Source organism: Antennarius striatus, chromosome 4 (genome assembly GCF_040054535.1).
Source record: "Antennarius striatus isolate MH-2024 chromosome 4, ASM4005453v1, whole genome shotgun sequence".
NCBI lineage: Eukaryota > Metazoa > Chordata > Actinopteri > Lophiiformes > Antennariidae > Antennarius > Antennarius striatus.
The window spans coordinates 4,704,785-4,718,955 of NC_090779.1; the positions used below are offsets into that span (position 1 = coordinate 4,704,785).

General features: G+C 42.9%; 2 protein-coding genes across 2 annotated transcripts; both read right to left on the reverse strand.

Moving 5' to 3' along the window:
• Positions 1 to 283: 283 nt before the first annotated feature.
• Positions 284 to 5,512, reverse strand: slc10a3 (solute carrier family 10 member 3). The gene has a single exon (XM_068313391.1). The coding sequence runs from the start codon at positions 4,526 to 4,528 to the stop codon at positions 3,119 to 3,121; it is 1,410 nt and encodes a 469-aa protein (XP_068169492.1). The 5' UTR covers positions 4,529 to 5,512; the 3' UTR covers positions 284 to 3,118.
• A 2,390-nt stretch (positions 5,513 to 7,902) lies between these two features.
• chmp1a (charged multivesicular body protein 1A) lies at positions 7,903 to 14,035 on the reverse strand. The gene is made up of 7 exons (XM_068312715.1): positions 13,912 to 14,035; positions 12,935 to 12,954; positions 12,755 to 12,832; positions 10,654 to 10,800; positions 10,368 to 10,496; positions 10,034 to 10,227; positions 7,903 to 9,215 (listed from the first exon to the last, which is right to left on the reverse strand). The coding sequence occupies exons 1-7, from the start codon at positions 13,916 to 13,918 to the stop codon at positions 9,194 to 9,196; spliced, it is 597 nt and encodes a 198-aa protein (XP_068168816.1). The 5' UTR covers positions 13,919 to 14,035; the 3' UTR covers positions 7,903 to 9,193.
• Between the last annotated feature and the right edge of the window lie 136 nt (positions 14,036 to 14,171).

The window sequence follows — 14,171 nt, forward strand, 5'->3', positions numbered from 1 at the left end:
TACCGCTGAGTTGCATTGAAGTAACCAATAATGTTGTTTTTTTTATTCACCTTTGTCCAGATAGTTCCAAAAATTTGTGCTTCGCTTTTTTCGCTTTTTGGTAGACGCAACTCCATAGCCAAATTTCATTTAAAACACTGGAAAAATGTAATATCTAAGAAAAAAAACCCACTGGGTCTCCCACTTTAACTGGATCCATCCGACATATGTCATGTAATCCATCAGAAAGTTTTACGCAATCCTGCTAATAGATCAACAAAGAGACACTGGTGGAAACATAATCTTCTTGGCAGAGAATGTTTTATTTATTTGTTCTTTTTTGAACTTTGAATACAATGAAAATCATGGAGTATTTGAAAATACTAACAAAATACAGGCGTGAACATTTATTAAAAAGTTAGACATGATCTTATTTCTTCCAGTGTTAAGTAAATCCTGGAGAAAGACGCTACAGATGGAAGTAGAGACCTATTTGTGATGAAAAAGAATTATCGGAATGCAGGAATGATGTACTGTATTTAATAACGATTTGATGTTCTTCTGTTTAGAAACATAGTGAAGATGACTGAATGTTTTCCATGTATCCACAGTTAGAAAGAAATGGTCTCAATATGAGAGACAAACAACATTATGTCTGTCAAAGTCTTTCACTTCATAATCTCTCTTGCTTTTTAGTAAAATGTGAAACTTGAGCTCACTGACAAAATCACTGCTCCCCAGTCTATCATTGTTTTTCTAGATGGAGTAAAAAGGTGATGAAAAAAAAACCTTTTTATCCTGGTTCTGTGTACAAATTGCATGTTTAGTTACTGCTTCACCCATGAAGGTCAGTGAACATCTGGCCTCTGACGGAAAAATCAATATGGTTCTACAAACGATGCCAGGCTTCAGAGTGTGGCTGAAATGGACCGACCCAGTCATGTTCCTCTTACAGTCACCTTCTCTCAGAGCCCTGAATTTCCCCCGGTCAGTGAAGCAGCCTCAGCTCGGCTGGTGGATTTACAGCTGTTACATTCCTGAAAGCTCAGTCAAATCGGCTGCGGGCTGGAAGAGCAGGTCTGAGCTGATTTTTCACTATAAAACATTCAGGGAAAACTTATTAATGAAAGCACATTACAGTCTGCTGCTCTCTGCACGTAAACGGGAAATGCAGTCTTACGTAAAACTGCTTGTGTACAAATCATCCGCCCTCATTCATGGCAGCTGTGAGTCATTTCTGAGGCAGGAAGGGAGATTATTATGTTGATTGTCAACAGAGGCTGAATTCTAGACTCTTTAATAATTCACCTCAGTCAGAACACACAAGCTTTGAAGGCCTGGCCATGAACCACAGGATGCTGTTCAGAATACGCCGATAAAAACTGGACCGTGAGCTCTGACTCCTGAATCATGTCACACAGATTTCCTTGGCATGCACGCTTTATGATTGTTATTGTGGACTTTAAAAAAAAAATACTCCCCACTTTCCTTCAATTTGTTCTCTTTCATTACTTCCTGAAACAGCTTATCATTTTATCTCTTCCTGTAAAGCACCATGGGTACGTACCATGTCCCTTACCTCTACTGGTATCACTTGACATCAGGAATTAGGTCTGGAATGCCAAAATGAGTAAAAACGAGATGAAACAAGAGCAACCCAAAGCCTGAACAAACCCACACATCCATGTGGAGTTGCTGACCCACACTGTATACGTTTGAAGTTTTAAGGATACCATTTAAGCAATTTTGCATAATTACAGGAATTATTTTTTTAAATCCCTGTGAAGTGATATGATAATCCTGGGCCTGCCTTTGTATCCGGCTCTGCACCGACATTTAATGGGACCTTTCCAGACCCAGGCTCCATCCTTCTGGCAATTACAGCGGAAATCTGTTCAGTAGTTTTTCCGAGTCATGCTGACAAGTAGACAAATACACACGACAATGCTGTCGAGGCAGTGCAGACAACAGCCTTCAGTTGTGAGGATTGTGTGACGTCACAGTGACACCCTGTATGTCAGGAAATTTTACGTTTCCACTGTGTTCCCGGCACCTGACACTCCCATCAGTGTGAATTCAACTCTAAAAATTCAAGAAGCAACTAGAAGTCTACTGTGGTAAGAGTACAGTAATATAAATGCATGCTGCGTCACAATTTACTACTCAAAATACACATTACACAATGAGCATGAATGAGTCAGCAAGATTATAAAGTTGAAGGTTCAATTGGAGGTCAGTTAAACTTTTAAACAGTTCACATCTTATCAAGTCAGCTGGAACTGTCAGACACGAGTAAAGGCTAGATCTCCTCTTGAGTGTGGTTGTAATAGCAGCATGTTATTAAAATAATCAAGCAATACACAAGTGCTTGTTTTCGTGATTAATGGCGTTCGTGTTTATTTCAGAGTTTCGACACATACTGTGAAGCTGTTCTTTAAATATACAAAACATTGTACAACTGTTAAGTGAACCGTCTGTGTTACTTAGTGCAAAGAGCCTTGTGTTAGCATCTTGGCTAATCTCTGCTTGGTCCTAGATTTGCTTTACTAAACTAGCTTTTTTAGACCAGTTCCACACTCTTGACAAAATACTTTCATACGAATCTGCTTCTCTTCTGTTGTTCAAGTACACGGATTTGCAAATCCAGGAAACAATCAGTTGCAAGCACTTCAAAGACATCTTCACGTTCCTGTTTAAGTCATACGTGATTCCACACATCCCCAAAATTCTCCCCCAGGCTAAGACACATGGACCTCTTGTAAACATGATGCAAATTGATCTTTGCTTTTTGACTAAAAAAGTAATCTGGTACAAAAATACTTTTCTTTCATAGGTATTTCTCTTCTTAGCAATAATTTACATTAAATACCTCACAGTATAATCTGATTTCAAAAATCACATACTGTAAAATAAACACAAAAAAGGTCTCAGGGGGGTAAAAGGCCTTTGGTTTTCATGATATATAACAAATCACAAAAGGTCCATCCACTCTCCTGTGTTGCACAACAGTGATTACTAGATCGGTCATTGTCAGATGTCTCATAGCCAAGATTGTGGGACATAGAACTTCCACAGGTTTGAAAGTTTTAGTCTTCAAAATGTCCATAGCAAAGAAGAAAAAAACAAAAACTGACTACAATCAGGCGTCACTTCTGGGGACGGCAGACCGACACAACCTCCGATGGGCAAAGTGCCCCAGAACGATGAGCAGCATCTCCGAGGTGCTGCTGAGGGCCACGATGAAGGGAGCCTGAGACGCAAAGTCCGCCTCTGCTCGGCGGAAAGACAGCTGCATGACCGCCAGCGCTAGCAGGCTGTTCTGGACGCCCACCTCGATGCTGACCGTCTTACTCTGAGGAAGGCTTAGACCCGCCAGCTTGGCCAGGATCACCCCCACCACCAGCCCCAACAAAGGCACCGTCACCCCAACGGCAACAATCTGTGGCTGCACATTGGCCAGGATGGACGCACCCATTTGGTACGCCATGAAGATGCCCCCCACAATGAGCACGAGACTGAAGGGTCTGATGAGAGCCAGCAGGACTTGTGTGAGGGCGGGCAGGCGGAGCTTGACCACCATCCCCAGTGAGATGGGGATGGCGATGAACAGAAGGGTGCCGAGGATCTTCACAAATGGCACGTGCAGGGCAGCGTGCACGCCCAGCAGCCGGCCGTACAGAGCTGAGGACAACGGCATGGCTGCTGCCGCCACCACCGTAGACACCAGGGTCATGGAGATGGCCAGAGTGACGTCTCCCCCCAGCAGCAGGCTGTACAGGTAGCCGCCACCGCCGCCTGGGGCGGAGCAGGTGATGACCAAGCCCAAGGAGAGCGCTTTGGGTAGTAAGGCCAGCTTGGATACACAGTAGGCATACAACGGCATCACTAGGAACTGACCGAACACCCCCAGGAGCAGTGGAACCGGGCTCCTCAGCAGGCCCCGCAGCACCTCCACCTCCACTTTGCACCCAAAGGCACACTTGTTGACGAAGATGAGGGGCAGTAAGGCAAACAGCACGGGGTTCTCAGAGAAATGGGATAAGCCACCGGACTGGACGAGGCAGTCGGTCAGGTCATCACTACCAGGCTCCACCCTGATGGAGTAATCCATCCGCTCCTCAATCAGAACCGGGGCAGAGTCCTGGTCCAGGTCCAGCAGCTGGATCTGCAGGTGAGCCGTGCCTGCGGAACCCGAGCGGATGCTGATGATGTAGGGCGGTCCTGCGGGGCCGGGATCCGACGCATTGAGGATGGTGAGGACCTCCGGGTTGAGGGAGCGGACCCTGACCGTCTGATGGCCGCTCCGACGCCCCTTCCTGCCGGCCGCGGCGCTCTGGTACCGGCTGGAGATCACGATCACGCCTTTGGTGTTTTCAGGGAATTCGAATTCCTGCGAGGATCCATCCCCGATTCTGATGTACCTGCTGCTGCTGCTGTCGGCCGCCAGGTCGGTGTCGTTCCCGCCGTCGACCGTCAGGTTTCCGGTGGCCCACGCCCGGTTCGCTCCGGTAATGAGGAAGAGACAACAGAGTGGAAATGGAGTCCACATCTTCCAGACGGACTGAGGGCCGCACAAACACGCTTCCCCTCCAGCGGCGGCCTCAGACGGTTAAACCGCCAGCCTGGAACTCCAGATCGGTATGCTTCTCATTCTAGTGTCCGGTAGAAAGCGACAGCGGCGGCGGCGGCTCCACAGCTCGTCTGGTTCCCATTTTCTCGCTGCCTTTATTCCGGAAGCTAAACATCACCCCGCCCCGTCCTGTCGGACCTCCACAGCAGCAGCCGCGACACAGGAACTCCAACAGGTTTCACGGCTTCCCCTCCACGTCCACGCAGTGATAAAATGTCAGTTCACGAGGAGTAAAGACTCTTCTTCTATTAATATTATCTCCCCGGTTGGTAAAAAAAAACAGAACACCGTCACTCGGCCGCTAAATCTCCGCGGCTCCACTCAGTTTCGATCAAGTCAGCTTCAGTACACCGACGACTTCCGGTTGTCAAACTCCAAAATAAAGGTCTTTTACCGCACCAGAAGAAAGTGAAATCTGTTGGAATTGATCTGAATCTGCCTGTATAAAAGTATACCTCTGTACACTTCTGTTACTGGATTGTGACTCATTACATACAGCTCACTCCAAATGAACATGTTAATCTCCCAGTTCTGGTTATGATCAGGATCTTATTCCAAATTCAAGAAATGGTTTAACGTGATAAGTTTGGACATCCATCTTGGGTGTTTTGTCATGAATTGAGCAAAATGTGAATGTATATAAAGTTATTTTTTTGTATTGATGAAAGATCCACAATTTTATTTAAAGTTTTCCTTGGCCCAAGATTTGGAGGAAGGGCAGGAAATAAACAAAACCATTCATGTGTATAATGATTCTGATGAAAAGGAAAGGAGGTCTTGACCTTACCTTCTAGAATATTCCCGAACACCTTCAGTAGTTACGTTAAAAAAAACCCAGACAGGTGCTCTGTCCTTCCTATATGTATGTTTGTATGTATCTATTTATTTATTTGTTTCTTTTGCGACAATATTTGACCTTAAATCCTGGAATCCCTAAAATTTTCTTGAAATTATTTTCCTTTTCATGTTGATTTAGAGTCGTTTTATTATTGTAACAGAAAACAATCTGTGACTTCCTGTCTAGCCCTCGTAACTATGGTTACCTTTACCGTAATCAAATCGGAACAGCTCTGAGCGTCAAGGGTCCCGCCCTCAGCCGATCAACAGGGGCGGTCACACCGGAGGGGGCCACCGTGATTCCTGTCCGATGATGGCAAGGGGTGGAGGGGCAGTAGAGGGGTAGGGGGACTGTAGGGGGTGTGAAACAACCTGGGATAAAGATAGAGACATAAACAAAGAACACACAGCTCCAGTCGCAGGGATATTTAATGACACTGCTTGCACCTCGTCTCTCACCTTCCCTTTCAGATTCAGCTGACTGTGTTTGAAACCTGCCTCGTCTCCCTCTGAGAAGCGTCTGGTTTCAGATTTGCTGCCAAGCAGCTAATTTGTCATACACTAACAGCAGACACAACTGGAAACCCAACACTGCCGCTCATCTCAGGCAGCGAAGGGAACTCCATTCTGCCAGCATGACCCTGCGATCATCTCTTTTTATAGGACCAGGCTCCTACAGGGAGTCACGCTGATTTAAATTTTGATTTCATTCCCCCCTGATGGATCGGCGAGGTCACTGGGTCGGTGTGTTCCACTCCGGCTCAGACTGGATATCAGCCACCAATGCTCAGTGAGCTGGAGTGAGTCCTGGGACAGCTTGTTCTTCATCTATTGTGTCTTCATGAATTGTGCGTCCTCTTTCTGTCACCATGGCTAAATCAAGGCTTCCAGAAAAAGAAAAGGCGGGGGAGTCCGCCGTGGAAACAAGACAACCTGCTGGGTGATCACTCTGGCGTCTTCCTTGACATTTCACAGACCGACAGCCAGTTGTTATGGGGCTGCCAGGCATTTGTGCTGCTCCCCTCCCCAGGGTAACTAATTATTTACCCATGGTATGATAATTTACCTCATGACTCACTTCATCAACAGACTATGAGAGAGACTACCAGGAAGAGGGATGGGCAAATAAAGAAAAATGCACAGACATTCCAACAATCAAAATACCATAGTTATCCTCCTCTTTCACACCCTGAGACTCTTCCCAGTCGTGGCTCCAGTGAAAAATTACAGAATTTGTTTGGATTATTTTGGTGTTTGTTCTGCAGCTCCAACTGTTTTCCCAGCAGCCTGTATTTATTCTGTGTGTGAACACACAGCAATGTGCTGTAAAAAGATCACATGACACCATGATGGCTTACCTGAGACATGAATTTACCATCCTGGTTGATGTCCTAAATGCAGTTGAGTACTGAATACCATAAACCGGGCCATAGGTAGAATTTTTTTAATTCAAAGAGCTTGTTTAAATATGACTAATTTCAAGAGATTATGCCGACCAAGCAGCAGGTCGAAGGAGAAATTAGCTGCTTCCTGCTCATTTCCTGCTTCCAACCATGTCCTGCTGGGACTACCACTTCTCACCCTGGACACGATTACTTTACAGTCATATTTCGATCCAGCAGTAGGGTGTGGTCCATCGAAACCTAAATCTTACGCCAGTTTCTCCCCAGCTGCAGGACACCCACTGACTCCCTCTCGGTCACCTACCCATAAGAGGACATCGACGTAAACGCTACACTACTGGATTTAAAATTAAACCAAAAGTCTTTGATTTCAATGACATTTTGTTTTTGATTTACTTTAAATTATCTTAATATTTAGTTTTCAACCATTATGAAAAGAAACATTAAGGCAAATCCCTTGTATGTGCATTCATTCATTCATTCATCTTCTGCCGCTTTGTCCTCCGTAGCGGGTCACAGGGAGCTGGAGTCTATCTCAGCTGGCTTGTATGTGCAAACCAACTAACATAAATCTGATGCTGCTGATTTATTTGGAAGCAGTAGAACAGGTGGCCCGAAAGCAGAAGTAAAGATGAAGGATGTAAACTGCTCTTCTAAATGCTCCCTGCATCCCTAGATTAAACTTGTGCCTCCATAACGTCCACAGTGGGAGCGTTTGTCTTGTGGTCACACACTCCTCTGTGTTTGATTGGTAAGGTTGACCAGCCTAACACGGTTTTGATATTTAATTGTCTAACACATGATCCAGAGACAAAATCAGATGAAAGAAAACTGGTATTAATTATATCTTTACATTCAGTCAGTTCAAGCTTTTCATTCTATTTGATTCATTCCCATCTTTGTGGACTGTGTACTAATCTACTGAAGCCAAGGAGTTGAATTCCGGTACGCCTCTGACAGGTGGAGGAGCGTGACTAAAAGAAACAAAATTCCTGAACCACTGTGTGTCACTAGTGTGTGATAGCAGCAAAAACAAACAAGCTGAACAAAACCTGTGTATAAGGGCAGGACTTTATTTTTTACAAGAGTCACATACAAAACATAAGTGCTGCAAATGCTGAAATTTGAAAATAAATAAACCTTTCCTGTGTTAAAATAGGCAGAGGGTGAATCTGCACTGTCTGATGTCTGAACCGAGCGCTCGAAAAGGAACGTGACAGAATCAGCCAGAGCTCTAGACAGGCTGCTCACCTCAGATCTCTTTCATTTACCTGGAGTTCCGACCTACAAGGCAAATTAGGGGTAAAGACCTCCAGGAACGACCGACGTCGTCTCCTGGAACAGGCAGGGCTGATTGCTTCAGATTGCAATGCAGAAGCTTCTAAAAAACTTAAAATTAAAAAAAACCAACAACATTGGGGACGTTTTTCCCATTAAAAAAACAACGACCAGACGACTCTGCTCAGACTCGTCCCTGTCTGAGACGTCTGCTGCCCTCTAAACTACATTGTTCAGGCACCAAAGGGGAAGCACCTGCGAAGCCACGGTATCTCAGATAAGGCTTTCAAAGCAGAAAACAGGCAGGAGAAATAATCAACGGCAAATCAGCCAGAAAAAAACAACGGAAACAATTCCCACACTGATAACGACCTGATGATCATCAGTGTGGTGAACAAGGTGCTACCAGAAGGGGCTCTGATGACTGAAGGAGACGTTTAGCATTGCTAACATGTTGCTAGCTGTGGGGATAAATTGTTCCTTTCTGATTAAATATATGCCCTTACTCTGAGCAGTGACCCACTGCAACCAGTATAGACTGACAGAGTCCATTTAAAGTTATAAAATACGTAAATACATATTTACCCCACCCTGTACCCCATGGGAACCAGGGCTGCCCACTTCCATAGAATCACTACAACCGGTTATTAAAAATTTGTCATTATTCATACATTAAATGGATTTCTTTCTTTGTACATTAATACATCCAGACGTGTGTGATTTCAGAGCTTGACTGGAGGCATAGGAAGAGGTAGCAGCAGCAGAGACAGAGGGAAACAGAGAAGAAAAAGAGGTAAACTGAGATCCAACGGGGAATTGGGGGGAAGATGACAGAACCGGGAATAGCTGGATGGAACTGAGAAGGTGAACCAGAGTGATTCCTGCCTTCTCCAGTGATGCTTGTAGCCAGTGTGTGTATTTATAGAGCAGGGGATGGTAATCAATAGGCTCATTAAGTCTTCCCGGTAGGAACAGTTCAATAAAAACACACAGCTCCCGTCGCCGCCGCTGTCAAACTCATCTGTTTCCACGTAGCTGGATGCTCTGTTGCCTCCTGAAGGACGCCTCAGTTCCTCAGATCAGCCAACCTGCAGCATTTGAGGAGAAACATCACTCGTGTGAAAAAAGAAAAAAACCTTCAAAAGTACAGTAAACCGATAAACATGTCTGGACCATCAGTGTTGAAACTATGTGGAGAAACAATAGGGTGTTTGATAAGCCCTCCTGGTCAGCATACAAGCTAATATTGACCCCCTGCTGATGCACAGCGAGGTGAATGTTCACAGGAACCACAGAGTTGAGATGCAGACGCTTTTGAGGACCTTTGGAAACAGAATCTCACTCTAGTGGTTTTCCACTGAAGAACTCCCAGAGGATACCGTTAATTCCTCTACTTTAAAAAAAGCTCACACTCTCACAACAGATCTCAGTCCTGATGCTTCAGAGAACAAATGAAGTCTTCACCAAATCACTGATCATTCTAGATCTGAATCACAAGCAGCGATGTGGGTATGGCCATCCAGCAAAGAAAAGAGATTAAATTCAGAAATTTACCTCTAAATTATTTTTTCATGGTTTCAAATGTGAATATGAGTAAACAGAAGATAAACATGCCATCATAACTTGGAAAACCTTGTTGTGTCCAATTTACAGAAGGTAAAACAGATGGCTGATTAAATGATAACCACTAACCAACATACTGATCAGAGTTCTGTTGTTATTGGTAATAATACAATGCAGTCTCTTCCTCCTGTCGTTGAGCTGAACATATTTCATGGCGTTGCAGCCTCAGGTGTGATGTTGTGTGTGGGAGCGGTGACTGGTAGCATCTGTTTGGTTGACAGACCTCGTTCTCTGATCACACTGATTGATCCATGAGCTACACATCAACTGACACAGGTCTTACCGTCGACTCAGCTGGTCCTCCTTTTCCTGGTTCCTGGAACTCTCTGCCCCCACTGAGGTGGCTCCAGCAGGCAGCTGGCTGAGCTGGTCCATCACCTCCAGGCCGTTCTCGTCGGCTACCTGGCGGATCAGGTCATCCACCTGGTTCTGAGGTGTGGTCAGTGTCATGGCTGAGCTCATGGAGTCGTCCATCACCTGGTGTCGCAACAAAAGTGATGGATGATGTGAGCGGAGATCAAATCAAACCCCAGGCAAGAGAAAGGAATGCATGATTGATTTTTTTCTTTTTTAAGTCTGATTCACAGTTTCAAACATGCATGAAACATTCGACTCACTGAGGTGTGGACGTCAAGGTTCTGGACTTGTGTTTCAAACTTATCCATGACAGCAGAGACCTTCTGGAGATCCATTGAGCTCAGAGCTTTGTCCAGGGCCTTTGTCACCTGACCCATGTTTTTGGTCACCTAACAGAATAAAGTAGAAAGAGGTTAAAGTTCTTCCTTCAAAAGATTATTATATGAAGAGAAATATAGGCATGAAGTCACGTTAAAAATATTTTCATTGTCAAGTAAAACTGGACCTAATCATCAAAGTCAAGGCAAGAGTGAGCTAAAAACTTACTCCCTTCATGGTCTGAGCAGTCTGGACTTTAGACGCCACCGCATCGACTCGAGACGCCATGCGCAGCCAATTAATGCCTTCATTTTTTTTCCGGATGGCATTTTCTGCATAAACTCTTGCAATTTCCACGTTTTTCTGCTGCAAAGCCTGGTGATGAGACAAACATTGGATTTCACGTCAGTGATTTTATAGCACACATGACTGTATGAGAGATGTTCTCGGTTTAGTGTCAGTATTTTACATCGACTCAGTCACAGGGATTGGTGTGACTAGAGACTAATATGTGAGTCTTTGTATTTATGAAGATGTTGCCAGTAAATATTCAGTATCTGTGACCAAGCTTTGGTTGCCGACACTATGCTTTGACATCAGGAGAGTAACCTTATAAAGCATGCTTTAAAAAACTATTGCTCAATCTTTATTTATTCTTGTTTGTTTTAATTTCCCCCTCTGGGATTACAGTATTCCGACTCTGATTTTCTTACTGGTTGTTATTCTGAATTTCTTTACCAGGTCCGATTAAACCACATAGCTCTGCTAAATTTGGTAATACGGATCATAATCCTTTAAACAGTAATAAGAATGGCAGCAGATGACACACTACAAATACATGTGAGCTGCTAGACAGGATATGAAGAGGGAGGAGGTCATGACTCAGGCAAATATCGCTCTCACATTCTAGCAGTCGTTCAATGAGAACATCCATCTGAAGCTTCTCTCTACAGTGAAACATTCAGTCGGACGTCATCTTTAAAACGACAACAATGATCCTACAATCAACAAAATATGCTTTTCTAAACACAAAGAGTCTTCTGCTCCCTGCTGGCTGATGCATGACATGTCACCTGACCTGTTGCGACATAACATTTACAAAATATAAATACTGAGTATTTATTAAAGAAAACTGAAAACAAAAACGCAGGAAAACTTATCAGAAAATTTTACAGTTAATTAGCAATTTAAAAAATAAAGTGAAGCATTATATATTATATTATATATTTACAGTGTGCTTGTTTTTATGTAAGTATTTTTGTATTTTTTTAATGTATTTTTATGTACATTTAATCAGTAGGTTTTCAAGTCCGGTGGGTACAATTTATGGCGTCTATTGACAGACAATTAACATCATATTCATTATCATATTCTTATTTTTGCATACCTGCGATGTGAATGCTTAAAAGCTTTCTACAGATGGAATAGGCCTTCGTCTTCAGGTCCTCTTCCTCAGTGTTTTTACCAAATACTAACCCAGAGAGGCTTTCTTTTTAAATCATACACCCACCCACCCACCCATCCATCCATCCATCCAGTTCACACTCCGAAATTGAACTGGCCACCCGCTGGTCCACAGCAAAGACTCAGTGGACTGAGCTACTGTTGCCATTTTAATATTGTGCTTTGCGTTTTGACTGGTTTGTGTTTATATTTTTTGCTACTTATTAAACACACAACTACTAGTCACAAATCATATGTGCAGTACTCATCTGAACACACTACAAACTGTCATCTGTCACTTCGGTGTTTTCCTTCTGTGTTTCCACAGAAGGAAAACAAGGTGACACAAGGCGCAAATCTACAAAATGTGACCAGGTGCAGATGAACATCCTGTAACTTTTGAATAATATATTTATAATACTAAATGAATTTTAACTAAACACTTTTATGAAACATTAAATAATATGGTGGTATGAGTACTGGAAAACGAGATTGTCAACCGCTAGTAGTACACTGGCAGAACAACTACCACTAATAAGGTTGACTAGCTACATAGTAGCCTTTTTTCTTTCTTTTCATTTTTAACAGTAATTAAAAATTTTCCGTTTAATGTTATTTCTGAAACCCTTTGTCAGTTTTGTTTTTGTACACACAAGAACCACCAAAATGTTTTCATCAGCCTCTACAGGTCAACAACAAACATCACTTTATAAAACTACTGCCGCAGATGTTCTGTATAAGTCTGGATGTTTTACAAAGTAGATTATGAGATTGATAATTAATGTCTAAACTGAGTCAAGTATTGTGGTGACGGTGTGTTTCATCCATCATAAAGGTTGGGCCCAACAACGACCCAGAGGTTTGTCCTTTATCTTAATTTGTTCACCTTCTTGACTTTGGCTTGTTCCTTCTCAGACTCCTTCTCTGCCTTCTTGGCCAATCTCTCAAGCTGCTTGACGGTGAACTGTCCATTTAAGAGGGAGAAAATTTGTACATAATTATTCCACAATACTGTATATACAAATATCTAGCTGACATGAATGAAAACTTTGAGGAGGTAAGTTACCTTTAGCTGGAAGAGTGACTCTGTGGACAGTGAGATAATGCATTAGCAGTGCAGCGTATTTAATGTAAAGCATCATTTCAGTAGCCAGTCTTCAAAAAAATCCAGCAGACTGTCAGTTAATCAGATTGCTTTTTACAATCCATCAGCTGGTCACATATTTCTCACAATTCGTTTAGATCCATGTTAGGTTGATATGCGATGACTTCATGGCTGGTTCACTTAGCCCAGATTTAAAAGGTCCGATGTGAAACAATTAATACATATTTTTCAAAGATCAACTCTGTTCATTATAATTTCAGCATCTACTTTGTATGTAGAATATACCTTCCGCTAATTATCAGGATATTGCTGATTTTTGAAGCCACTCAAATAAACTTTATTAATTCAAATCTGCGACCAAAAAAACCCAAACCATAAAACTGTAAAGAATTAGTGTGCCATAAGATTCCAACGAGTTGCATGTATACCAGTAGAGAAATAGCTGAGTTAACATTCGTTTATTGTTAATATTTTCCTCCTGTCATATCATCACTCACTATTATTATATCACTTTTCCTCAAAGTGGAGGAAATATCTTCCCTTCAATGTTCTCATAAAAAGTCTTCACACTTGGTAGTACTAGTGTTACACCATTACTTATGTATAAAAATAGGTGTCAGACGAACTATTAGTTCGACCCGTGTTTTTATTTTCGCTACCTGCCATCGAAATGTTTGTCATCGAATGACTCTTGCGTCAGGAATGTGACACTCCGTTCAAAACCTGATTAGTGCAGACTCAGTAAACACAGGCTGTTGTTTTCAGTGGAAAAATCAAAGGAAATGAAATCAAAGCAGGTCTGACAGCTAACCTAGCTAACCACCCACCCAAGCTAGCATGCTAATGAGAGCTACCTGTTATTAGATTGGCAAAACGGCTAACAACACAGGCAACACCTACAAAAAGATACGCGTTTAGGCCATTAAAATGCGACATACCATCCATGTTCAGAAGAAAGTTGTTCCAGAAAAATATATTTAAGCTTCCAAGCAAACTAGCCTAGACTTATTTTGGTTCAACCGTGTACCTGAGACCACACTTCCTGGTTGAAGAGTAGTCACGTGACACAAGAATCGAGCCTTCCTTTCTTCTTCGTGAGTTTATTTGAGGTTTGTGACGCTTCAGCGCCGCCAACAGGTTAGAAGAGTGGACGGTGAAAAGACGAATGCATATTTCAATATGAACCAATGCAGTCAGA

Excerpts from the sequence above, each read along its gene's own strand:
- slc10a3 (XM_068313391.1), bottom strand. The coding sequence starts at position 4,528 with ATGTGGACTCCATTTCCACTCTGTTGTCTCTTCCTCATTACCGGAGCG.
- chmp1a (XM_068312715.1), bottom strand. Across the intron at positions 12,833-12,934 it reads AGTCACTCTTCCAGCTAAAG|TTCACCGTCAAGCAGCTTGA; the intron begins GTAACTTACCTC and ends TTAAATGGACAG. Across the intron at positions 10,228-10,367 it reads ACCTTGACGTCCACACCTCA|GTGATGGACGACTCCATGAG; the intron begins GTGAGTCGAATG and ends TTGCGACACCAG.